We start from the raw sequence: 25,116 nt of genomic DNA, 5'->3' as shown, positions 1-25,116 counted from the left end.
TTGATAGTCAACTCTTCAGCATGAGCAGTATCTCCGCCTACTTTTTTGTATTTATTTAAAATGTATAATTGTAGCTTTTCTTATAATTGCATTTTCTTTAAAAGAAGATAAAAGTATGAGGGTTTATGTTCCAAACCCACCTTTTAAAAGTCAAAACAATATTCCGTTTGTGTGTTTCCCAACAACCGTAGAACAAAATGTAATAGACACCAATAATAGCATTCCTGTATTTATAGCCCATCTGCTCTTCATATAAATGTCTCTTTTAATTAATATTATTTTTCATTTTGCATTGTGTCGTTTCGGAATTTCTGTCATTTAAATCAACATGCAGACCCAGTATAGTGTTTGCATAAGCAGCAAGTCAAAAACAAACTTCTGGACACTTTTTAAAGAAAAATCAGTTTGAACTTAAATTGATAAAATACCTTAATTTATATGTTTTTGTTCTCAACTTTATCAATACTAGCGCTGAAAAAGCTGGTTTTTCCGAGTTTTTCTGGAGGCATCACAACGGCTCTCTCTTCCTTGCTAGTGCTAGTTAGCATATCTGCTAATGCAGCTATGTTACTCGTAGACGACGTATATTTATGCGCAAACCTACCACCCTTAAACGTTTTAAAGCATTAAACAAATGTGTCTGTGCTTTCAAAATTTATGTTATTTTAACACGAATGTATAATAGAAAACTAGCTCGCTTAGGCGACTTTATTCGTCTGACGGCAATGTTTAGGTGCGCAACAGACAGCTAATGCTAAGCTAGCACCGATTTAATTAGCTTCCTGCTTGATGCCCCTTTGAGTACGAGCTGTTGAACAGGGTGAATACATCATCCGACTACGCGAGCTTGCTATTAGCATCCAGTTTGGGTGGTATTCTTAAGAAGAAGCAAAGTGTGAGCTAGGCGCTGATAACTTTGTTGGAAACGCAGAAACCCGAAGGAAGAAAGAGATGATAGCGCGTAGGACTGACCCTACCCTACGTCTCAGGTGAACACTTCCCGGCCTGGCCTACCCGACTGTTTACGGAGGATGGGAGCACATTCATCACTAGCTGCTGCCTTTTTCTGTATTTTGGATTTTCTCACAAGCCTCATTATGAATCAAGACATGATCACTGCTATGTGATACATTTCTCATCGAGGGAAGATTTGCAGAATAATCATGGACGTGGAGGAACTTCCCCAAGAAGACTGTTGCTGTTAAATCATGGATCCTTGATGTCAACTCTTTTATTTTGAGCGTATTGTTTTTTTGTTTTGTTTTGGGGGGTTTTGTGAATGACTTGCTTCCCCGGATTCACTTCGACATGGCTGCGTTCGCCGAGTTCGTTCCCCCTCCCGAGTGCCCGGTGTTTGAGCCGAGTTGGGAGGAATTCTCGGATCCTTTAGGATTCATCAATAAGATCCGACCGATTGCAGAGAAAACGGGCATCTGCAAGATCAGACCTCCCCAGGTAAACTCTTCCACTTGAGCACGAGAAAACCCTTCTGTTTGAAATCTGATCGGGTTTATCCTTTTGTGATGATATCAAAAGTGCGCAGCCGAGGTTTACTGTAGGCCTGCTTGAATTTTGTGTAACTCAACTAGTAGTTGGCTACTCTAACAAAGGTCAAGCAGAGCTTTATTTATTAGCCCTTTGTGTCAGTCTGCTTTCCGTGTTTTTGTTATGAAAAGTGTTTTAAAAAGCTTTATACAACTCCTGTATCTAATGCTTTGTTTTTGTTGTCCTGACGACTAAGTCATAGATCAATAATGTCGATGATGACATTGGAGAAAATACAGGCCTAATGCTCATGTCAGCTCAGAAATGGTGACAGCTCTTATTTATGTGAATTTAAAAAAATGGCCTTTCATATTTTGAATCTACAACTCTAGGATTATACTTTTAATTTAATTAAAACTCAACCAAACATTCCAATAAAATGAACAGTGGGACACTTGTAAATTGGGTGTATAGCTATTTTTATCACAGGGTTTCCCCCAGTGTATTATAAGCCTGGCAGGCTTGGCATTGCTTATTTAAGTCTTTTTTTAAATTTTTTTTTATGTTTGCATTTTTTAAGACTTTATAGTTAGTGTTCAGATATTAATGTTCCAATCGTCCAATAACACATAATTATCAATTGATATTTTCAAATTTTCTGTGAAATAAAAAAAAATAATTTAACTCAAAAACAAAACAGGCCACTGGATGAGTGACTGCCCTAGCATCCAACCACCAGCCTTAGTACGTTTTCTGGGGGAAACCTTGTATCTTAAAGGCTTTTTTTATTTATTAAATTTTTTTAATTATTGCTGCCTTGAGCGTTATATCCAGTTTGGATTGTTTCCATTTCCTCATTTCTGAAGTAGTTCTGGGAGTACCTACTGTTTCTCTTCTGTCCATCAGGACTGGCAGCCTCCGTTTGCCTGTGATGTTCGCAACTTCCGCTTCACCCCGAGAGTGCAGAGACTCAATGAACTTGAGGTGATTTTTTTATTTTTTTTTTATTTTAATCGGTTTTGCAAATTGAGTATATATTTGGCCAGTCAGATGAAATCAAATTAACTTTAATGTCCTTGCCAAATGTAATCTTTGGTAGTGGCTAAGATGCTAAAGCTCACAGCCATTGGTGGGAACATTATGTGAAGATTTATAATGTCCTTGTTAAAATCCGGGTCAGCAGAAACGCTCCGCAATAGCCTTTCATAACCAGCTGGACTTCTACACCAGTTAAAACACTCACTCTTTCATCTGTAACTCTAATCTTTCATTTTTCTTATTTTTATTTTTTTACAGGCACTCACTCGAGTAAAACTGAACTTCCTGGATCAGATCGCAAAGTTCTGGGAGCTGCAAGGATCCAAGATTCGTTTCCCTCATGTAGAGAGAAAGATTTTGGATCTCTATCAGCTCAGCAAGGTGAAGCCAGATTTTCTGGTCTTTTTAAGTAGACAGTTGTTGCTGCACTCAGTGGGTACAATGAACACAGCTAAAAGTTACTGGACACATTCAAATAACTTAATGTCCTTATGTTGGACGCTTGCGTCCCTTTCAGATTGTGTCGTCTGAAGGCGGATTTGAGACGGTGTGCAAAGAGAAGAGATGGTCCAAAGTGGCGACTCGCATGGGCTTCCCATCGGGAAAAGGCACCGGTTCTCTTCTGCGTTCGCATTATGAGAGATTCCTTTACCCTTATGAACTCTTCCAGTCTGGTGCTACCCTCACCGTAAGCGGTGCCCGTCGTTCTACGGATGTAGTTTTGTTTAAAAACGCAAGCGGTCACGTTGGACCTGAAAACGACGTTGATTCGTTTCTGCCTGTCGCTTTTAATCAGGGCATCCAGCGGCTGTACGATGAGGGAGCAGATGGGGAAGAAGTGGATGAGGGTGTCGGGGAGGAGGCAATGGAGGAAGAGGAGCAAGAAGAGGAGGATGAAAACGACAAGGAGAAAGACAAAGAGGGTGACGTGACTCAAACCAAAGATCGGCTTCCATCAGAGAGGCGATCCAGGCGACTGAAGTCTGAGGTAAGAGGGAAAGCAGCGGTTTACATCAATCACATAAACCAGCTACAGAAAGTCATGAGCTCATTCACCCACTGTATGTTCGCTGCTCTTCCTTGTGATGATAAAATGTAAATCACTACATGGTATAAGTTCTGCTGTTTTGTCCCCCTAGAGGGAAAACAAGGAGCCCAAAAGCCTCAAAATCTTTGGAACAAGTCCCAAGATGGTCGGATTGGAGATTGTATCAGCTGGTAAATTATTATTTTATTTTATTTATTTATTTATTTTAAATGCAACTTGCAAACATCAGGCGAACTCATGCACTGCTCTCGTTCTACGTAGACGATGGATTCATTAAGAAGCAGCGGCATCTCAAAGCCCAGGCCTTCGCCATTAAGATGAGACCACGCAAGGAGACTCTGGAGGTCAACTTTGTAAGAGTTTCAGTTTCTTTGCTCAAAATCTGAGTCTTGTTTTTTTGAGTTAGATGAGCTGTGGCAGTCTTTAGATCTCTCATGCCTTCTTTTTTCTCCCCCCCAGATTGATCTTTATTTCTGCCTGGTGTGCGGACGAGGCGACGAGGAAGACCGGCTGCTGCTGTGTGACGGCTGTGACGACAGCTACCACACTTTCTGCCTCATTCCACCCCTGCAGGACGTGCCCAAAGGAGACTGGAGGTGCCCGAAGTGTGTCGCTGAGGTGGGCTACGAGACACCTGACAAATTCAAGAACCTTCAGCTAGACCTGTTACATTTCTTCTCGTATGCTATCACTGTGTGGATTGTTTTTTTGTGCTCTCTGACTGCTTCAGAAGTAGCCCTGATGCAATTATCAACAAATGATTTAATCGCATGATTAATTGAAACGACTTCATTGATTTCCATATGGATGATTTATTGTTTTCTTTAAGAACAATTTAGCTTTTTCTTCGTGATTAATTTTGTTTGTTGTTTCTGTAGTTTTATTTATTTTGAATATTTAAAATGTCTTCCGGTTCCTGTGTTAAATGTTCATTAGAATTTAAAGTTTATTGATCTTTGAGAATGGTTTCTATCATTATTATGCCATTTCCATTATATTACTTGAAAATGGTCTAAAAACAACAATATCATTGTTTATCGCAATAACTTATTGGACAATTTACCATCCAGCAAAATTTGTTCTCCTTTTCATTTCACTTCTTTTTTCAGACTAGATCCAAAAAAAAGGGCCAACTCTATTTTACTCTGATCCGTCATTTCTTAATGACTCGGAACTATTTTAAAATTACGGTTCATGTAAAAAAAAAAGATAACTTTAAATTTTAGAGAAAACCATTTTACTCAATAATCATGTGAGCTCCAGAGCCATTAAACAAGTGTTTATTTAGCAGGACAAAGTCTTTACTGTCAGGTCTCTTGCAAGCTCTGTGTTCTGTAGACCCACTGAGTCTAATTTATATTATGGACACACTGCAACAGTGAGCATAGAGGACTAGGGTTATGCTGTGAGACATATAAAGTCTTATTGGTGTTAAATAGAAGTGGTCCAACAATGGACCCTTGGGAAATCTCACAATTCACATTTATTTTGGCCAGAATTATAATTACCAAATGAAACAAAGTAGTTCCTGCCTGCCAAATAAGATTGGAGCCAGTTTTGTGTGTCAGAACCAGAGTTTTGTGTGGCTGGATACTCGTGATGTCTTCTGCTGTGTATTTTCTTTCAAATTCATGCGCATTTCTGTTTCCCTCACAGGAGTGCAGTAAGCCCCGAGAGGCTTTTGGCTTTGAGCAGGCGGTGAGGGAGTACACTCTGCAGAGTTTCGGTGAAATGGCCGACCACTTTAAATCCGACTATTTCAACATGCCAGTTCACGTGAGTGGAGCAAACCTTTTGAGTTGGTGTGTTTGACCCGTTGGTGGGGAAATGGAGTCACGGCAGTTTGCGCCTCAATCTGAAAGCTCAACAAAGTCCTCTGCGTGTTATTAGATGGTTCCGACAGAGTTGGTCGAGAAGGAGTTCTGGCGCCTGGTCAGCAGCATCGAGGAGGACGTTATCGTAGAGTACGGCGCTGACATCAGCTCCAAGGACGTGGGCAGTGGTTTTCCTATGAAGGACGGCAAGAGGAGGCTTCTGGGAGATGAAGAGGTGACAACACTCATGCGTCTCACATTGCCGTGATCTTTGAATTATGTAATTAATACGTTTCGGTTGCTATTTATTAAAAAAAAAAAAAATAATCCCTGACCTGTTTAACAAAAACTACTGAAATATTTAGTCTTAGCCACCAGGTGGCGATAATATCAACAATAATCACATGTAAGCACTATAACTTGTTTCACTGTAACACATTTTTTGATCAAATTAGTTTAAATTTGATGTAAAAAGCTTATTTCAGTGTAACACAATTAATAAAGAAAAATTTAGATTCATTTAAAGGCTTTGTGCTTAAACAAAAATGTAATGTTTTTATCTTTCGTCATAGGTTATATGTTTAAGTTTGTTAATTTCTTATCCTGTTACATTAATTTTTATTCTATAACGTTAATCAGTTATGTTGAAAAATATATAGTCTTGTAATAATGCCACGTTGCTAAAATAAGTAATTTTTTTGCCTAAGTTGTTGGGAGTTTTTGCTCAAAAAGTCTTTTGGAAAGAAAGAAATTATAATTTTTTTTCCAAAATCACTTTGGGGGAAAAAAGGAAAAAAAAGTGATGATGTATTTTTGCATTTTGACCCATTAGTAAAGAAGTCCTCGTTTCCTCTTCTGACAGGAATATGCAAACTCAGGCTGGAACTTGAACAACATGCCAGTACTGGAGCAGTCAGTTCTCACACACATTAATGTTGACATATCAGGCATGAAGGTGCCCTGGCTGTATGTGGGCATGTGTTTCTCCTCGTTCTGCTGGCACATCGAGGACCACTGGAGCTATTCTATCAATTTCCTTCACTGGTGAGAGATTTTTGATTTAGAGGTGACAGTTATTGCATTGGAGCAGTGCTTCAGAGGGGAGATACTTTTAAATTAAGTAAAAAAAAAATTTTATGACTAAAAGTCAAAAATTTGAGCTTGGAAACATATGAATGCATCATCAGCAAATAAATTGACGTCTGCAGTCAGTAAATTCTAAGTCATTTTCAAAAATAAACAACAAAATGGAAACTAAAATGGCTCCTTGTGGAACGCCTTTAGATATAATTTGTGGTGTTTATGGATTGCTTTTGACAACAATGCAGTTGTTTAGGATCATTGGCTGTCTGGAAATCTGGTGGGAATTATCTTAATCTCAATGTGCGTTTAAAATATAAGCAATATAACTTTTCAATCAACTATATGTTTTTTCCTATTATTTTATTAATCTGTTGCTTTCCTTTGTCTGTCCTCCAGGGGAGAACCCAAAACCTGGTATGGAGTGCCAGCCTCTGCAGCAGAGAAACTAGAGGCTGTCATGAAAAAGCTGGCTCCGGAGCTTTTTGACTCTCAGCCAGACCTCCTGCATCAGCTGGTCACCATCATGAATCCCAATGTCCTCATGGATCACGGCGTCCCCGTAAGTAACCGAAACACCCGAAGTCTAAATATTTGACTCGACGAGATGTCCGGATTGTCTCGTGTGAATAAAAAAAATCTCTTACTCCAGGTTTACCGAACCAATCAGTGTGCAGGGGAGTTCGTGGTAACCTTCCCGAGGGCTTACCACAGCGGTTTCAACCAGGGGTACAACTTTGCAGAAGCTGTGAACTTCTGCACCGCAGACTGGGTTAGGAAAACAAGAACTCCTCTTGTAGGTTTTATTTCCATTCTTTGATTGGAAAAGCGCTCACATCCTCTCTGCTTTCCTAGCTGCCGTTGGGTCGTCAGTGTGTCGCCCACTACCGCCGCCTCCACCGCTACTGCGTCTTCTCCCACGAGGAGCTCTTATGCAAAATGGCGGCCGATCCTGAGAACCTCGACGTAGAGTTGGCAGCGGCCGTCTTCAAAGAAATGGACGATATGATAGAGGAGGAAACTAAACTGAGGCAGGCTGTCCAGGAGATGGTGAGTCTTTCCTTCCCGGTTAGCTGGACGCTAATCGTCAGACGTGAATGTAATCATCGTCCGCTCTGTTATCTCTCCTCAAAGGGAGTGCTTTCATCAGAGCAGGAGGTTTTCGAGCTCGTTCCAGATGACGAGCGCCAGTGCTACAAGTGTAAGACTACGTGTTTCCTGTCTGCGCTGACGTGTTCCTGCAGCCCGGACAGGCTCGTCTGTCTCCATCACGCTAAGGACCTCTGCGACTGTCCCCTCGGCAGCAAGTGTCTCCGGTGAGATCCTCTTTTGTTCCTGCACGACAGCTCAGGATGGGTTTTGCGGAACTTTAGCTTAACGGACAAATGTGTGCAACTGCATCATCATGCGGTTTCTTTCAGGTACCGTTACGATCTGGAGGAGTTTCCGTCCATGCTGTATGGCGTGAAGACGCGGGCCCAGTCCTACGACACCTGGGCCAAGCGGGTCGCAGAGGCTTTAGCGGCAGACCAGAAAAACAAGAAAGGTAGACCCGAATTCAGCCGTAAAAAACACATCCAGATGATGATAAAATTTATATTATAGGGCTTGTGTAGAGTCTAGAAAAGACTGGAATTTGATTTCAGTGTTTCTCACAGAGCAGGAACCTTCCTGGAATATTTTTATCCGTATAAAAAAACGAGCTAAAATCAGAGGCGTGTGAGAGTTTTAATTAACACCAGCAAACTGATTTCCAGACTGATTCGTCTCTCGCTCCTTCTTCCTCTGTGGTAGATCTAATAGAGCTCAAGGTTTTGCTGGAGGACGCCGAGGACAGGAAGTATCCCGAGAACGCTTTGTTCCGCCGCCTGAGGGAGATGGTGAAGGAGGCAGAGACGTGCTCCTCTGTGGCCCAGCTGCTGCTCAGCCGCAAGCAAAGGCACAGGTTGGTTCCCAGCAGGGCTCCAAAACGGCAAAGATTGAGAAAAATAGAGTCTGAAGTGTTTTGAAGACCATGAGAATCACTGAAAACTATTTGTTTCTATTTCTAGACTTGATTCCATGTCCATCTGTCTTATTCACCCATCCATCCCCTCGTCTGTTCATATAGAAGATGATTAGGCCCACTGAAAAATCTTGATTTTTTTTCTTGGTATTTTGATCTCAGAAGATTAAAATCAGACTTTTTGTCAGCTGTCCTAATTCTGTGCTTTATTCTTTCCTTTTTTCTTTCTTCTCCGCAGTTTATTTTTCGCAGGTTCTTTTATTTTGTAATCACTGTAAAAACATCTGCCATTCCCTCACAGTGAAACTTTGTATTCATGCTAATGGAATCCAGCAGTAAAGATGTTTTTGTGTAATCACAGCTACTTTGGTTAGTCACATTTGTATCAAGAAAGTGCTGCGTTGTTGGCTGTTTTTGTTTTGTTTTTTTTTATTTGTATTTTTTTAAAATCTCATGTGTTTAGTTATGTATTCATCTGCTTTAAATGAGAATGGGGAGTTTTCTCTGTGTCTTTGCAGCAGCCGCCTTCGTTCAGACAGTAGCCGCAACCGCACCAAGCTGACCGTGGACGAGCTCAAGGCTTTCGTGGAGCAGCTCTTCCGGCTGCCCTGCATCATCAGCCAGGCGCGACAAGTCAAAGTTCGTCTTAAATCCTTTAACCTTCCTCTTTCTCATTCAGCAGCATCGAACACCTGCTGTTTTGGATTTTTTTTTAAAATGCTCTCCGTGTCTCCAGGAGTTACTAGAGACAGTGGAGGACTTCCACGAGCGAGCGCAGGTGGCTCTGTCTGACGAGATGCCCGACTCCTCCAAGCTGCAGGAGCTTTTGGACCTGGGCAGCGGCCTGGATGTGGAGCTTCCTGAGCTGCCCAAGCTAAAGCAGGAGCTGCAGCAGGCCCGCTGGCTTGATGAGGTGGGGCTGGTGGTGCAAATTTTTTTTTTAAGTTGTTTTTTTCCCTCTAGTGACCTTTATTTGAAAATGTTAAGACAGGAAAGTATGATAAAGAGAGAGAGGGAATACCTTCGGCAAAGGTCACCAGATCGGGAATCGAACCTGCGACAGCCGCGTCGAGAACAAAGGCCTCCGTTTGTGGGTTGTCCTTAACCACTGGTGTTGCTAATCATTAATGTGACATATACTGTGAACGTTTGGAAAAGGGTTTGATTCTGTCACAGGGTATTAACCATCCTAAAAAGGTCTTTGTGTATCTAAAACTATGGCCTTAAAATGTCTTAAATTCATTTTAAAAGGTAATTTAGCCTTTAATATCTTACCTTTTTTCTTGACAGAACGCTTTAATGTCGTTTTTTTTTTTTTTTTTTTTCTTGTTGGACATTTCTGTCAATCAAAAGTTAGTCACACTCAGAAGTCCTCTTTGCGTTCTATGACTCGAGACATAGCTCTAGCTAATAGGATTAGCTAGAGCTAATATTTTATTTGCTATTTGTTAATTTTGCTTTTGAAAGCAAAATTAACAAATATAAATCCAAATTTAACTTATGGCTCTAGCGAGACCGTTCTGTATTATGATGAATTTAATAAAACAAAAATTATAAGTCTGTCAAGAGTAATATCTTCAGCTTGTAGCCCTTCTGTCCCAAATAGCATATTTAAGACCATCAATCAAATGAACGTGAATTTAATTTGGAGAAATCTGTTGTGTATTTTTGCGTCTATCATGGTTAGGTGGAAATTTATCACCAGTGTACCGAATGCACTGAAATCCCATTCACAATGGCTTTTAAAAGTCTTAAATTTGAGTTGGTGAAACCTGCAGAAACCCTGTGTCTGTGAGGGGAGATGCTTCTTTTTGCTTGCTAGCAGTGACAGAGTTGCACAATATTTTTATAACTTAAAACAAACTAAGCCGTTTATTATTTTTTTGCTTCTTCTGCCATCTTTCTGAAACCGAAGGTCCGTGGCACCCTTGCTGAGCCGCACCGCGTCACTCTGGAGCTAATGAAGCGACTGATAGACTCTGGAGTCGGCTTAGCGCCGCATCACGCTGTGGAGAAAGCAATGGCAGAGCTACAGGAAGTTCTCACCGTCTCGGAGAGATGGGAGGATAAAGCACGGGCCTGCCTGCAGGCTAGGTAACGATTACCATCCTAAAATACAGCTTTGAGTTCCTGATATTTGGATGTTGAAGCAAAGCGATGTAGAACACCGCCCCTCTGCCTGTGTGTCCTCTTGTAAACCCAGACCTCGCCACAGCATGGTGACGCTGGAGAGCATTGTGCTGGAGGCAAGGAACATCCCAGCATATCTGCCTAATGTTCTGGCTCTGGAAGACGCCCTGCAGAAAGCCAAGGACTGGACCTGTAAGGTGGAGGCCATACAGAGCGGAAGCAGCTACGCGTACCTGGAGCAGCTGGAGAACCTGCTGGCCAGAGGCCGCTCCATCCCCGTGCGGCTCGATCCGCTCGGACAAGTGGAGTCTCAGGTGGCCTCGGCTCAAGCCTGGAGGGAGCGGACCGCCCGCACCTTCCTCAAGAAGAACTCCACCTACACTCTGCTGCAGGTAGGGAAACCCTGGGATTCCCTGCCTCTGATCTTTTTCACATGTCTGTTTAAAGTGAGGAGTGGAAGGAAAATTCTGTTGAATATTCATAATTTAAAAAAGGAAAAAAAAGTGTTCAGTGCATTGCATTCAACCCTCTTCAGTCGATACGGTGATAATAGAACAAGCTTCGTGACTCTTGGGTTATTTCTCTGCACATCAAACGCCAGAAAATTCAGCTCAAAATAAATGAGCTCAAGCTCAGTCACTTAAAAAAAAGCTTTATTTTTAAGTTCATCTATTTTAGATATGTACTTCAACTAGACCATTCTAAGACATTTACTATGATGTTAATGAGTGCGATGGTATTCATGAATGTTAGTCCTCTTATGCGCAGTATGATGTAAAATTGACCTTTTTTGAGCTTTACATCATGTTATTCCCTCATCAAAAGCATGCTTGGAATCTCCCAAGGCAACCATTCAGCTGTGCTAAACCCCTTTGAGGTGCAGCTCCTCCTCTAAGCTGCAGGTTCTAAACTTCCTCCTCATAGAGCAGCCCTTCCCTACATCTCCCCCATCCAGTTCCTTCAGACTGGCCAACAACAATTAGCAAACATCGAGTGGAACTGTGTATCTGCTGGAATATTTCTCAGTACATTGCTGAGTACATCGTTGATGTTAAAGGGTTTATACAGGAGACAGAGGCCCGATTTCAAGATGAAGTCAAATTTCCTTTAAGTCATAGCACTTTTAAAACAACTGAAGGTGTTTTAGTTGCTTGATTGTGCTGTAAAATAGCAGTATGTACCTGGAAAATACATAATGCTGCCCCTTTAAATATAGTGTACGTGGATTTATTTATTCATCATATAGAATTCTCAACAAAAATGATCAATATTTAGATATTTTTCTCAGTACTTCGGTATATTTCTGACTCGGGTAATAGCGGTTTAAAAGTATATATAAAGCAGGTTACATCCAGTGTGATTATGGGGTACAAAATAAAATATTCCCTTATTTATTTATTTATTTATTTATTTATTTTTTTATTTATTTTTTTTTTGAAGGTTCTCAGTCCTCGTGTGGACATCGGCGTGTACAGCAACAGCAAGAGCAAGCGGAAGCGCGTCAAGGAGCTCATGGAGAAGGAGCGGAGCGGCTACGACCCCGACGCCCTCAGCGACCTGGAGGAAAGCCTGGAGGAGGTCCGAGACCCCTCGGCCGTGGTGGCCGTCTTCAAAGCCAAGGAGCAGAAGGAAGTGGAGGCCATCCACTCGCTCCGCGCCGCCAACTTAGCCAAGATGGCCATGGCGGACCACATCGAGGAAGTCAAGTTCTGCCTGTGCCGGAAGACGGCCAGCGGCTTCATGCTGCAGTGCGAGCTGTGTAAGGACTGGTTCCACGGCGCCTGCGTCCCTCTGCCCAAGATGGGGACGCAGAAGAAAGTGGGCGTCAGCTGGCAGAGCAACAGCAAAGACTCTAAGTTCCTGTGTCCGCTGTGCCAGAGGTCGAGGAGGCCTAGACTGGAGACCATCCTGTCCCTGTTGGTCTCTCTGCAGAAGCTGCCGGTGCGTCTGCCGGAAGGAGAGGCGTTGCAGTGTTTAACGGAGCGGGCTATGAGCTGGCAGGTATTCACACCAAACTCTTCTCCGTCTGCGTTTTTTTTTCTTCTCTCTTTTTTAGTGTTTGCTTTCAGATTAACTTGCTTCTTCTCGCCCAATTGCCTTTTCAGGATCGAGCACGTCAAGCTCTGGCTACCGACGAGCTGTCCTCAGCTCTGGCGAAGCTTTCCGTGCTCAGCCAGCGCATGGTGGAGCAGGCGGCGAGGGAGAAAACCGAGAAGATCATCAACGCCGAGCTGCTGAAAGCCGCCGCCAACCCTGACCTGCAGGTGAGCCTTTAAAACCCTTTAACGTCTGTGAAGAAGTCGCCGCTGTTTGGTTAAGCTTTTTAACCAAAAACAATCAATAAAACCGAAATAAAAACCACAACCAAAACCATAGATGATAATTGATGAAATATCTAAACATCAACGCCATTCAAAAATAATAATCGTCAGAATGGAAGTTATTTACCTCATTTTAATTTATCATGCGGTTGATTGATTAGAAACCCAGCTGAGTTTTCCAGCGTTGAACTGAAGTCAGACGCTGTAACCTTCTCCGCTCTGCAGGGTCACATCCAGACCTTCCAGCAGTCCGGTTTCAGCAGAGCGGCTTCACCTCGGCCGTCTGTGGACTACGATGACGAGGAAACGGATTCAGACGAGGACATCAGGGAGACTTATGGTTACGACATAAAGGTAAGTGAGAATTCCTACACAGCCTGACAAAGGTGTGGAATATGATCTCAGTATTTTCCAGTTGTGGAAAAGTATGAAAAAAAAAAATAAGATAATGTATTTCCAGACCCTATGAAATGTTGTCTAGATGTGTCCTTTACTTCCTTGTGTGTTTTCTTCTTCCTTGTTTCAATCCTTCCTTTCTTTATTTGTTCCTTTCTTTCTCCCCGTCTTGCTCTTTGTTCCTTTGTACCTTTTTCTTTGTTCTTTTAATTTTGTTTCATCATTTCTGTTTCTTTCAAAAGAAGGAAATAAATTTCTTTATTTATTCCGTTGTTTCTTCCCTCCTTTTACTTTCTGCCTTTAATTCTTTTTTCCTTTATTTCCTCCTCTCTTTTATTTCTTTGTTGTTACAGACCGGCTCTATTTTTTTACAGTTTGCCACAACTTTAAGTATGAACTTGATTTGTTTTATGTTATAAAATGAACAGGAAGGTCCTGAGAACTCTGGAAAGTTGAGTGTGTAATTTGTGGAAAGCGTTGCCTTCAAATGGTCCCAAATTTCCTCTGTAATTGTGACGTGTGCCTTTCCAGGACCCAGGTGAGGTGAAGCCCTACCTGTTTTGCGATGAAGAGATCCCCGTGAAGTCTGAGGAGGTGGTCAGTCACATGTGGCCCGCCGCCACGCCTTCATTCTGCGCCGAGCACGCCTACTCGTCAGCTTCCAAGTCCTGCGTGCAAAGTGAGTGCACAACACGCTTTTTTTTTTTTGTTATTTCTACACACATTTTCCTTACATTCAGATGTCTAGCTTGTCTTACTTCCAAATATTTTGCACTTCAGATCTCGGCACACCCAGAAAGCAACCGCGGAAGACCCCCCTGATCCCCCGGAGCCTGGAGCCCCCAGTGCTGGAACTGTCCCTGCAGGCCAAGGCACAGCTGGAGGACCTGATGATGCTGGGAGACCTGCTGGAGGTGTCCCTGGACGAGACCCAGCACATCTGGAGGATTCTGCAAGCCACGCACCCTCCCTCTGAGGAGAGATTCTTGCAGGTCATGGAGGTAAGGCAGCGCATCGATTGTGCAACTAGTTGCAACATCTTGAAAATGGAAGAACAGCGGAGGAGAGTGCTGGGGTTGTGTGTCAACGAATTGAAATGCTTTATGTGCATTTTAGTATGTCTTGAGCTATAAATGCACGATACATTATCAGATTTTTATTCGGGCTGAAAGGATTAATCGAATGAATTGGGATTAATCAACGACTGAAATAATTGTCAACTAATTTAGTAACCGATTAATTGTTAACTGAAGTATGCAGACTCTAAAATGGTCATTTGTTGAAAGAGCAACACAGTCTGGGCAGTAAGTAAGCCTAAACTGTACAAAAAATAAATACAGTTTGCATTATCTGTCGATATATTCTAACCAGAACTCCTCAGTTTAAAATTTTGTAAAAATTAAATCTTTTATTTATCATATTTTACAAGCCATTTATTCATCCAAACATTATTCAGCAGACAAGTATAAAGTTATTTTTTTATTTCTTTTTGCCGGGGATGCATCCTTTGCTATGAATGGTCAACCTTACACTAAAGGAACGCTATAGGAAAAAAATATATATTTTTATTTCTTATTCAAAAAAGTAATTGCTTATTTGCATCTTTCAGTTTATGTCCAATTTTGTGTATAAAGGGTTAAGTGACTAAATGGGAAGTCTGCAGAACATGCCAATATATATATATATATATATATATATATATATATATATATATATATATATATTCGATTAATTGTCAGAATAGCTGATTACTAAAATAATCATTAGTTTGAAATATCTGATACTTATAACTATGATCTATGTTCTGTTGACTGGTCAGAACATAGAACCCAAATAAACTACATTGCAGTATGTAGTTGGAACGAGACCAAATGTGCAGCAGTTTTAGGGGCGTGGCTACTTCTACAAGTCAAACTTTGGCAAAATATTGAACTTTTTTTTTTCTCCCTCCATCCCTTTTTGCAGCCTGACAACTCGCTGCTGGAGAAACCGCTCAAAATCAAATTTAAAGATTCCGAGAAGAAGCGAAAGCGGAAGCTGGAGAGAGCCGAGCAGCACCACATGCTGATGGCCACCGCCGGTGGCGCGGCCGCCGCCGCCATGGGAGACATGAGGCTGCAGAAGTCCAAGGAGCTGAAACGGGTCGGCCTGGAGCTCGGCCTCGGCGGCAAGCCCAAGAAGAAGAAGCTGAAGCTCAACCTGGAAAAGAACCGGGAGATGAAACAGCTGGCCAAGCGGTTGGCCAAGGAGGAGAAGGAGAGGAAGAGGAAGGAGAAGGCAGCCGCGAAAGCCGAGGCCATCAAGGACGTCCTGGAGAAGAGGAAGGAGAAGAAGATCCTGGACATCCCGTCCAAATATGACTGGTCGGGTGCCGAGGACTCCAACGATGAGAACGCGGTGTGTGCGGCGAAGAACTGCCAGAGGCCGTGTAAAGACAAGGTGAGGACGAGGTCACTTCCCTCACTATGGATCCAGACCCGCCCTGCTGAGAAACGAAAACATAGATGATTGACAGGCTGAGAGCTCAGAGGACAGTCAGGCCAGGCTCAATAAAACTGAAGGTCTGCTTATGAATACAAACTCCTTCAATAAATATTATTATGCTAGAATTTATGAAAAGTAGGTAATTTAAATTCTGTTCTTCCTAGCGTTCTTTCTACTTCCTGTTCCTCCCTTGTTTTCTGTCTTATCTGTGTTGTCTTTCTTTCTTTGCTGTCTTGTTTTCTTCCTCTTTCTTGTTTTTTGTTTTTCTTGTCTCGTTAGTTTTTTCTCTTTCTTTCTTGTATTGGTGTTTTACTCGTTTTCTTCCTTTCAAAAATGAAGTAAAGCAACATCCTTTATTTTAGCTTGGCGTTAGCTGCAAATACATTAGTCAAAAATGTAGCTTAATAAATCCATTGAGTCTGGCATACAGTGGATAACATCAACTTTAAATCTCAATGTAAACTCTCCGTCTTTGTTACATACACTGTGCACGAGTGTTTGTATTCATTTCCCAACATATCACAGTCATCACAGCCGTAGAATTATGAACTAGATAATTCAGCTGACCAATTTCACCAAACGAAACTGACATAACAGCATCAATGGAACACCTTAAAGAGAGTCGCACATTACATATTAACGTGTCCCATTGATGCGATCCATTTAATAGTTTCCTCCAAGTTAACCAATGGCCAGTCTCTGCTCTGTGTGTCCAACCCGGCAGCCAATCAGACCTGAGGAATCCATTGGCCTACGATCTTTTCTTTTTTTTTTTTTTTTTTTTTACATCTTGTTACATTTCAACCCACACATGCTGGGAGAAAAAAAAACTTTCTTTTATTTCCTCCTTTTTAAAATCTTTATCCAAGCATCCTAATTGCGTTTCCGTTCGTCTCCAGGTGGACTGGGTGCAGTGCGACGGCGGCTGCGACGAGTGGTTCCACCAGGTCTGCGTGGGCGTGTCGTGCGAAATGGCGGAAAACGAGGACTACATTTGCGTGGACTGCTCTCAGAAGGTGGCGGGCGCTGTCGACGGAGCGGCCCTGGAAGACGTGGCGGGGGAGAGCATCGTGGTGTTGTCTCCGTGCGGCGCGGCGGCCGTGGCTCCGTGGTCCGCCGCGTCCCTCTTAAACCCGGCGGCTTCACACCAACAGCAGGAGCCTCGGCAGGACAGCTAGCGCTAAAACCGGGGCGAGCGCGACTAGAAGAACTCTGCGTGGAGGCTTGTTCGGAGGATTTCTGGTACCATATGGATTACAAAGGACAAGAAGTGATAAATACTCCGTGGTTTAATGAGAAAAAAGTTCTCTCTGACGTCTGAGATGTGGTGATGCTCCTCCTGTAAAAGGTGTCGGTCTACAACAACACTCACTCCCTCAACCCTCCCGCAGCCCTAAGAGAGGTCGAGTGGACCCCACGCGCGCTTTTAGGATTTTTTTTTTTTTCTCTCTGGGTTTTGGGAACTGACGGAGCAGTGATATCCGCTGAGCTCTTCCGGAACATGGCACTAAGACTGCAGGAGGGTTAAATAGTTCTCTGGTTTTATTAATTTACAGTGAAGCACTCACACATTTCCTCAAGCTGCTTGGTTTAGAGATGAACATGTTCCCAATCCTGGGACATTCTGTCTCGCTCACTGTTGCCCTCTGACTCTGATTAAAAAAAAAAACAAACAAAAAAAAAAAAACATCTCAGTGTGTAGGACTCAAGACTAGGAGGAAACAAAAAAACTGTTAAAATGTAGTGGGAATTATTTATAATGTATATAACTTTTAAACAGTTAAAAAAATGGTTTGTGGCTTTTTGTTTTCTCACCTTTTAATAAACGATTCCTAGTCAAATCGTACACATTTACTTTCCTCTTTCTGCACCTCCATATAACACCAATGTGAAATATGACGGTATCAATGGTTTGTAGTTTGTTTGAGCCAAAAATAATTGTAAAAACACTAAACTATGTCAAAGGTCGCTGTGACCTTTGACATAGTCACAAGCAAATTATTTCACAGGCAAAAAGAAGATGGATCTTTTTTGTCTGTCGGATGGAAAATGATGCAAGCAAATTTAAAAAACATAGCTTTTCAACCTGATGTCAAGAAAAACGGATCTCATTGCGTCTTACTAGCACTTTTAATGTCATTCTTTGTGTAAATTTAATGTAGATATTGCAGGAGTAAACTGAAAAACTTTTTTTTTTTTTTAAACTGAGTTTCATATCTAAATTTAAAAACAACAGCTGGTTCTTTCTCATTTGCAGATCTGTGTTCCAGCAGGACGACAAACTTGAACTTAAAGCCAGAGCTACAGTGAATTTGTTTAGATAAAATTATAATTATGTGTTAGAAATCTCCAGTCAAAGTTCAGATTCAATTGAGAACTGGGAATTAAACCAAGCTTGAACTATTTTGCTATTAGTTGAAGATCCAAAATGAATCCCTAGATTTAAACAAAGCTGTCAGGACTGGTGTTGTCTCATAAAATCCCTGGAAGTTGTGAGACTGCAGGTCTTTTAAAACCGTAAATCTCCGTTTCATCCAACAGCAGGAGCACGGGATTGTGGGGGGCGGAGCCTGATGATTGTGCCGGGGCACCTACTCGTCTGAGTCCAATCAGGCGGAAACTGACCTCAGCTGCTTCTGTCCTCCTTGTGAGCGGTTTCACCTCTGTCAATGTACTGACAGGAGGAGTCGTGCAACACTTCAATGTAATAGACAATAAGGATGCCTAACTTTTGCTTATGTCACAACCCTTCACCAGTTCCCCTCTAAAACATGGTTGAAATGTGGTTATGCTCTGCAAACTTCCCTCATGCGAGTCATTTTCAGTGTCTTTCATAACACGTTTATTCAGCAGAGGTGCGCTGCAGCTGAAACGGACATGGGAGACCGGGCGGGTCAAAGGTCGCCCTGTCTGACTCTTATGTTGCACCTTATTTTAACTGTCGAGACGCGGTCGGTGATGTACTTTGCACCCGAGGGGGGCAGATGGAGGGAAAGAGAGCGTAAGGCCAGCCTCGGGTTTAGCGTTACAAAGCCCCGCCCCCCCCCCACTCCTTTCGCCAGCGACGTTAAATACTAAAACTTTGAGCTTTTCTGGATAAAGATCTTCAAACGCCCTCAACCCCTAGAGACGCTTCAGAGGTGACGCCACAATGAAAGGTAGACGTTCTTTTATTATTATTAGATTTTTTTTTTTTTTTTCCTATTTTCCCAACCTGAATCAACTTTTCTCCGTTTGTCTCCCAGGAGCAAAGGCAGGCCATCCGAACGGCAGCAACCGCGTCAAAGATGTGCCTCCGGCCTCGGAGGAGAAGATGGAGGAGCGGGGTCAGTGGGGCAACAAGCTGGAGTTCGTCCTGTCGGTGGCCGGCTCCATCATCGGCCTGGGCAACATGTGGCGCTTCCCCTACCTCTGCTACAAGAACGGAGGAGGTGAGTAGAGATGCCTACCGCACGACGCAGGCTTTGCGAAAAGGTCAAAGGTCAAACGGCTGGTATAGAAACTGAAAGTAGTTGAAGAAGGGCAAATTTTCCTCTTTAGTTAAAGAAATTGTTGGTTGAGATTGTTGGTGTAGCTGCCGAACTGGACACCGTGTCCGTCCCCTCCTACCCCCCTCCCGTCTCTCTGTCCCTCCACGGGGCGGCAGGAAGGGTCAGAGTTCAGGATAAAGCGGGGTCAGACAGCTGTTGTTGCCCCTCGCTTTCACAGCAGCTGTTCCCGCAGAGAGCCGGAAATCTGAGCACACCCAAAGTTTTGTAGAGGGAAAAAAAATGTAACCTCCAACCTTTCTTTTATTTTTCTTTTTATACATAAAGTTTCAGTACAAAGACAACACTGCAACATTAAGGCAACGTGTGCAATAAATAATCCAGCTCCTCCCGTCTACTACGCTCAGGTGCGTTTCTAATCCCGTACCTGATCTTCCTGTTCACCTGCGGCGTTCCCGTCTTCTTCCTGGAGGTCGCTCTGGGTCAGTACACCAGCCAGGGAGGAATCACCTGCTGGAGAAAGATCAGTCCCCTGTTCGAAGGTAAGGAAAGAGCGGGAAACTTCCCCTAAGGTTTTCTCAGATTACAGTAACAAAATAAACTTTATTTTATTGGGCCTTTATGTAATACAAATCTGTCTCTACAAGCTCTGCACCTCTGGATTCTTTGCCCATCTGTGAACAATCATTGTTTTGAGATATGCTGTAGACTATTCAATTCTTTCGATTCTCAGCCCTGGACTTTGACTGGACCATTCCAGACATGCCTGCTGATCGATTTGCGCAATCGTCCTTTCCGCAGGTCTTGGCTACGGTACTCAGGTGATTGTGACTCTGCTGAATTTCTACTACATCATTGTCCTGGCCTGGGGGATTTTCTACCTCTACTACTCCTTTTCTTGGGACCTGCCTTGGTCGTCCTGCAACAACACATGGAACACGGGTAAGGAACGTGGGGAAAACCGTCTCAAATGCCCCGTTTTGTAGCATCAAGTTGCCATCATTCCTAGACTTTTCCCCCATCGCAGAAAACTGCGTCGAGTTCCAAAGGAGAAACGCCTCCGTCGCCGAAGAGGTCAACCTGAACACAACTTCTCCCGTCATCGAGTTCTGGGAGTGAGTTGTCGAGCTGCCGCTTCCGGGTCCGTTCCGGACGATTCTCTCTCGTCGACTGTTTCTCATCTGAATGTGCCCGATCGCGCAGGAGGAGAGCGCTGAGGATCTCCTCCGGCATCGACCAAATGGGCTCTCTGAACTGGGACATGGCGCTGTGTCTGCTCGTCGCCTGGGTCATGTGCTACTTCTGCATCTGGAAGGGGGTGAAATCCACAGGAAAGGTGGGTCGGGAACAGAAAATGAAGCACCGTCCCAATCTGAACTCGATTACAAGACACAGATGTGCCTTTGGGGGGGGCGAGAGGCTGGGAGGCACGTCAAGGGAAACATCTGCTGTTTGTTTTGGAAGGATTTTTGTTTTTCGTGTCTCTTACCCTCGTGTCCCTCGCCGATACAGGTGGTCTACTTCACCGCAACCTTTCCTTATCTGATGCTGGTTGTGCTGTTAGTCAGAGGACTCACTCTGCCCGGTGCCGGGATCGGCATTCAGTTCTATCTGTACCCCGATCTGGGTCGACTGGCTGATCCGCAGGTACGGTTTCGAGAAAGAAACATGTCATAAATCCGTCTGGAAAAACCCTCTAATCAAATTGAAAAGTAATAATTATATTGTTAAAATGGTTCCAATGACACCTACAGTTACAGCTTTGTATCACTAACATGCTCTGTTAGTGATACAAACAAAAATGAGATGGGCCATTAGCATCTCATTTTTCCACTGTCGGTTGGAGAATTCAATCTGCTAAATCTTGTTTTTATTTCTTCTGGAGTCATTTTAGATCCGCTTTGTTAGTAGCATAACTCACACATTTGAGATATTTTACTTACAGTGTCAAATGTTAAGAAAAATAATTTTCTTTTAAAATCAGATGACGAGTTTCCTCATCATTGGTCATCAACAAAAGAATATCTATTTTCTAATGTAAAAATCTATTATAGTTAGAACAAATATTATGTTACTCTTTTATTAATTTTGTGCAAAATAATGTTTTTTTTTATTTTTTATATTTAACCAAGAGTTTGTTTGTTTTTTTGTTGGTTTTTTTTGCACTACCAAAAAGTCTAGGTTCGGTCTAAGATGTTGATAATTATGTTTAAGATAAGTTCACGCTCCACTGAATTTCTGTTGCACATTAAAATGAAATTGATGACAGGTGTGGATGGATGCCGGGACCCAGATCTTCTTCTCCTATGCCATCTGCCTCGGCTCCTTGACAGCTCTGGGGAGCTACAACAAATATAACAACAACTGCTACAGGTGTCTCAACTTATACTAACAATTCTTTCATAAATTTTACAGCAAATATTCTTATTCTTATTATATATTCTGATTATGCAAACGTGTGTGTGTTTTGTTAGAGATTGCCTGGCTCTGTGCTTCCTGAACAGCAGCACCAGCTTCGTGGCAGGCTTTGCGATCTTCTCCATCCTGGGCTTCATGTCCTACGAGCAAAATGTTCCCATCTCCGAAGTGGCCGAGTCTGGTGAGACTAGAAACGCGGCACCGGAGCATCGACGAGGATTTTCCGAGTATTTCGTTCTGTGCTTCAGCCACAGTGAACCTCCACGCTCTTATCACGTTTGCAACTACAAATTAAACATAAAGTTCTCCACGTTTTCAAAGTTCTTTACAAACAAAAGTCTGAAATAATAGGTGTCCGTTTGTATTAAAAAGAAAGATCCAACTCAAGCCATTGCCTTCAGAGTTCACCTATTTTTTCCGCCTGTGTAGAAGACGAAGGACCACTTCATTTTTTTCCTACTCCACAATTGTGCACTCTTTTGTTTTGCATGAAATCTCGACAAAAAGTTGAAGATGTATGAGTATGTTTTTCTGTCTTTTGAAAAGGACCCGGCCTGGCCTTCATCGCCTACCCCCGTGCCGTCTCCATGATGCCCTTCTCTCCCCTGTGGGCCGCGCTCTTCTTCGTCATGATAGTTTTCCTGGGTCTGGACAGCCAGGTCGGGGACATGGCACCTTTTTCTGCTGTCGTGACAATAAGGGGCTCCTCATTTTCTTGCGGACTTACCAATTGTTTGGTTATTTAACAGTTTGTGTGCGTGGAAAGCCTGGTAACGGCCATCGTTGACATGTACCCCAGTGTGTTCCGGCGCAAGAATCGCAGGGAACTGTTCCTGTTGGGGGTGGTCCTCTTCTCCTTCCTGATGGGCCTCATCATGCTGATGGAGGTAGGGGCGGGGCTAACAAATGCATTCACGTGAACAATGTCTGTAAATATGACTATATTCTGTACATTGTGTGTCTTAAACTGCTATAACTTAAAGGGTAAGTATTGTATAAAGTGTACTTTTTTGAGCTTCACATCATGTTATAAACATACCCTGGGGTGTTGCTTTGGTTTTTTTATGCGGGTTTGAAGAGTCCTTAAATCTCCCATGACTCACTCGCTCCTTCAGACTAGCCAGCAGCAATTAGCAGATACCTGGTGAAACTGCACATCAGCTGAGTTCATTACACGCGCTACTTCTCAGTGCCACGGTGGTTAAAAACGTTAAAGGGTTATTGCAAATAAGGTTCCTTCAAATTCAAATTCAAAATTAAATTTTAGTTCTTCGACATTTTTTCTTTGTTTGCCTTCCGAAAGAAAACTGAAAGATAAATCTGTCACAAGTTGACCCGCGGCTTTATTTATTTCCAGGGAGGAATGTATGTTTTCCAGCTGTTCGATTACTACGCAGCCAGCGGGATGTGTCTTCTCCTCATGTCCATCTTTGAAACCGTCTGTATTGCCTGGGTTTATGGTAAGCCACCACCAAACTAGTCTCTGGAGACCCGATGCTTCGGAATTTAACGCCCCGTGATGCGACGTGCGTCCTCGTCGCATCTCTGCAGGTGCGGACCGTTTCTACGACAACATTGAGGACATGATTGGCTACCGCCCAGGACCTTACATCAAGTACTGCTGGTTGTTTTTCACCCCAGCCACGTGCATTGTGAGGAGCATCGCCTTTTAAATTGCTGGGATTTTTGGATTTTTCCAGTGTAACATTTGAAATTCTCATCTTTTTGCCTCTGCAGGGAACATTTGCCTTCTCCCTCATAAAATACACTCCTCTGAAGTACAACAACGTGTACGTCTATCCGTGGTGGGGATACTTCATAGGCTGGCTGCTCGCCCTCTCCTCCATGGTGTGCATTCCTTTATGGATGGCTTACAAGATCAGCACTACACAGGGAACACTCAAACAGGTATGCAGGCCCTCTTGATGCGTTTATTTTAAGATTAAACTAACTCAAAGGTGTCTCGCAAAAGTAATTGCGCTCTTTTTACAAATCTGTAAAAAGGGACATGCGTTTGTCTTCGGCCCTCCTGAGTCGTTTACTGACGTCTCTTGTTGGGGTCGGCATTCATCGTAGTGTTTTGTCATTTATCGCGAAAAATTTCTAATCATGATGCAAATTTTGATCACCATATATTTCAGTTAGTGTTGAAAAAAGCTGACTAAAGTGCTATTCTTGCTACCTATCCCAGTGTTTGTTTTTTTCCACAAGAGCGTCAATAAATAACAGTAAATTCAAAAATATGATTAATTTAAGTCTCTGTGGGTCACATAAATCATGCTTCGTTATGTAAGCGGCGTACAAAAAGGAACCTTACTTCAAAAATATTTGTTTTTCAAGAGCGATGTTTGTGGTACTATCATCCACACCAAAATTTTTCCCGAATGTCACCATGGGTGGGGACTCCTTTATTTTATATATATATTTTTTATATTGTACTTTTGTTCCCCCCTTCAAATGTCGCCCTGGGCATATGTCCATATGGGCTATGTGGAAAAACTGCTTCTTTCTTTGCAGAACTAAGAAAGAACTTCCTCATACATCTTTGTAAGATAGCCAAAGATTCTTAGTTGTTTCTGAGTTGTTATTTCATGTATCATTTGATTTATTTATCGATTTATCTGCAGCGCATCCAGGCGCTCGTCACGCCCTCCGATGATTTACCTAAAACCAAAAGGGAGCAGGAGAGGTTACTGGCTATCTTTGTTCCCGAGGACGACTCGACCGCACCGACAAACGGCTACTTTCCTGTGTCGGAGAGAGATTCTTCCTTATGAAGCCCCATCGGTGCTTCGTAAGCACCTTGTCTTAACGAAAAATAACTGAGAACATCAAAGAGTTCTTTGCTCCTCCTCACAAATACAGAAGCATTAAGAAGAAGGAAAAAAAGTCACCATCTTTACCTGCAATCATGCCTAAAAGTGAAATTAAGGACTCAGGAGACGCAGAACAAGTTCAGCGCTGGGTTTGGTGTGTTTGTTCGATGACAGAAAAAGTAGGGATGAAAATAATTTTTTAAAAGCAATGGGCCATTTTTTAACTATTTAAATTTAAATACATATTGACAACATATTGGATTGATAAAGTAAACATCATAATGTTCTTTTATATTATATCTTCTTTTATCTCATTTAACAAATGCTTGCAGAAGTCATTCAGTGGTATTTAAACTATTTAGAGTTAGTTTGTTATCCTTTGTTGTAGAAAAACAAATATAAAGGCAAATATAAGGCTAACACGAGGCATAAACTGTAGTTTTGTTTTTATAACATATGTTAACTATACAAAAAATGTGAATTCTGTAAGTATGGTGTTAAATAAACTTGTCTTTGACTCTTTTTTCTTTTTTTTCTTATTGGAAAAACGCAAACCCTGCTTCCTTTTATTTTCAGCCATGCTAAAACCAGAT

At 42.5% G+C, this 25,116-nt stretch overlaps 2 protein-coding genes across 3 annotated transcripts; both read left to right on the top strand.

The window, feature by feature from the left end:
- The first annotated feature begins 521 nt into the window (after positions 1 to 521).
- On the top strand, positions 522 to 17,647 carry kdm5a (lysine demethylase 5A). Of its 2 annotated transcripts, none has more exons than XM_008401131.3 (28): positions 522 to 1,455; positions 2,392 to 2,469; positions 2,782 to 2,904; positions 3,041 to 3,211; positions 3,320 to 3,511; positions 3,663 to 3,741; positions 3,833 to 3,924; positions 4,031 to 4,189; positions 5,228 to 5,347; positions 5,462 to 5,620; positions 6,248 to 6,429; positions 6,865 to 7,027; positions 7,118 to 7,237; positions 7,321 to 7,515; positions 7,600 to 7,781; positions 7,887 to 8,011; positions 8,260 to 8,410; positions 8,992 to 9,109; positions 9,207 to 9,383; positions 10,386 to 10,564; positions 10,674 to 10,992; positions 12,041 to 12,601; positions 12,706 to 12,864; positions 13,147 to 13,275; positions 13,849 to 13,996; positions 14,098 to 14,318; positions 15,283 to 15,756; positions 16,701 to 17,647. In XM_008401131.3, exons 1-28 carry the CDS (start codon positions 1,309 to 1,311, stop codon positions 16,977 to 16,979), a joined length of 5,202 nt encoding a protein of 1,733 aa, XP_008399353.2. In that variant the 5' UTR covers positions 522 to 1,308; the 3' UTR covers positions 16,980 to 17,647. The 2 variants fall into 2 exon arrangements, with proteins under 2 accessions (XP_008399353.2, XP_008399352.2); XM_008401130.3 differs by having other exon boundaries at positions 8,989 to 9,109.
- A 1,203-nt stretch (positions 17,648 to 18,850) lies between these two features.
- LOC103459509 (sodium- and chloride-dependent GABA transporter 2-like) lies at positions 18,851 to 25,045 on the top strand. Its single transcript, XM_008401128.3, has 15 exons — positions 18,851 to 18,959; positions 19,047 to 19,232; positions 19,697 to 19,831; positions 20,091 to 20,231; positions 20,317 to 20,404; positions 20,493 to 20,625; positions 20,802 to 20,936; positions 21,559 to 21,662; positions 21,764 to 21,888; positions 22,254 to 22,366; positions 22,457 to 22,594; positions 23,065 to 23,167; positions 23,259 to 23,359; positions 23,445 to 23,615; positions 24,335 to 25,045. Exons 1-15 carry the CDS (start codon positions 18,953 to 18,955, stop codon positions 24,482 to 24,484), a joined length of 1,830 nt encoding a protein of 609 aa, XP_008399350.1. The 5' UTR covers positions 18,851 to 18,952; the 3' UTR covers positions 24,485 to 25,045.
- The last annotated feature ends 71 nt before the right edge of the window (positions 25,046 to 25,116 follow it).

Source organism: Poecilia reticulata, chromosome 23, assembly GCF_904066995.2.
Source record: "Poecilia reticulata chromosome 23, P_reticulata-male-v2, whole genome shotgun sequence".
In the NCBI taxonomy this organism is placed as follows: domain Eukaryota; kingdom Metazoa; phylum Chordata; class Actinopteri; order Cyprinodontiformes; family Poeciliidae; genus Poecilia; species Poecilia reticulata.
This window is presented reverse-complemented; position numbering and strand designations above follow the sequence as displayed.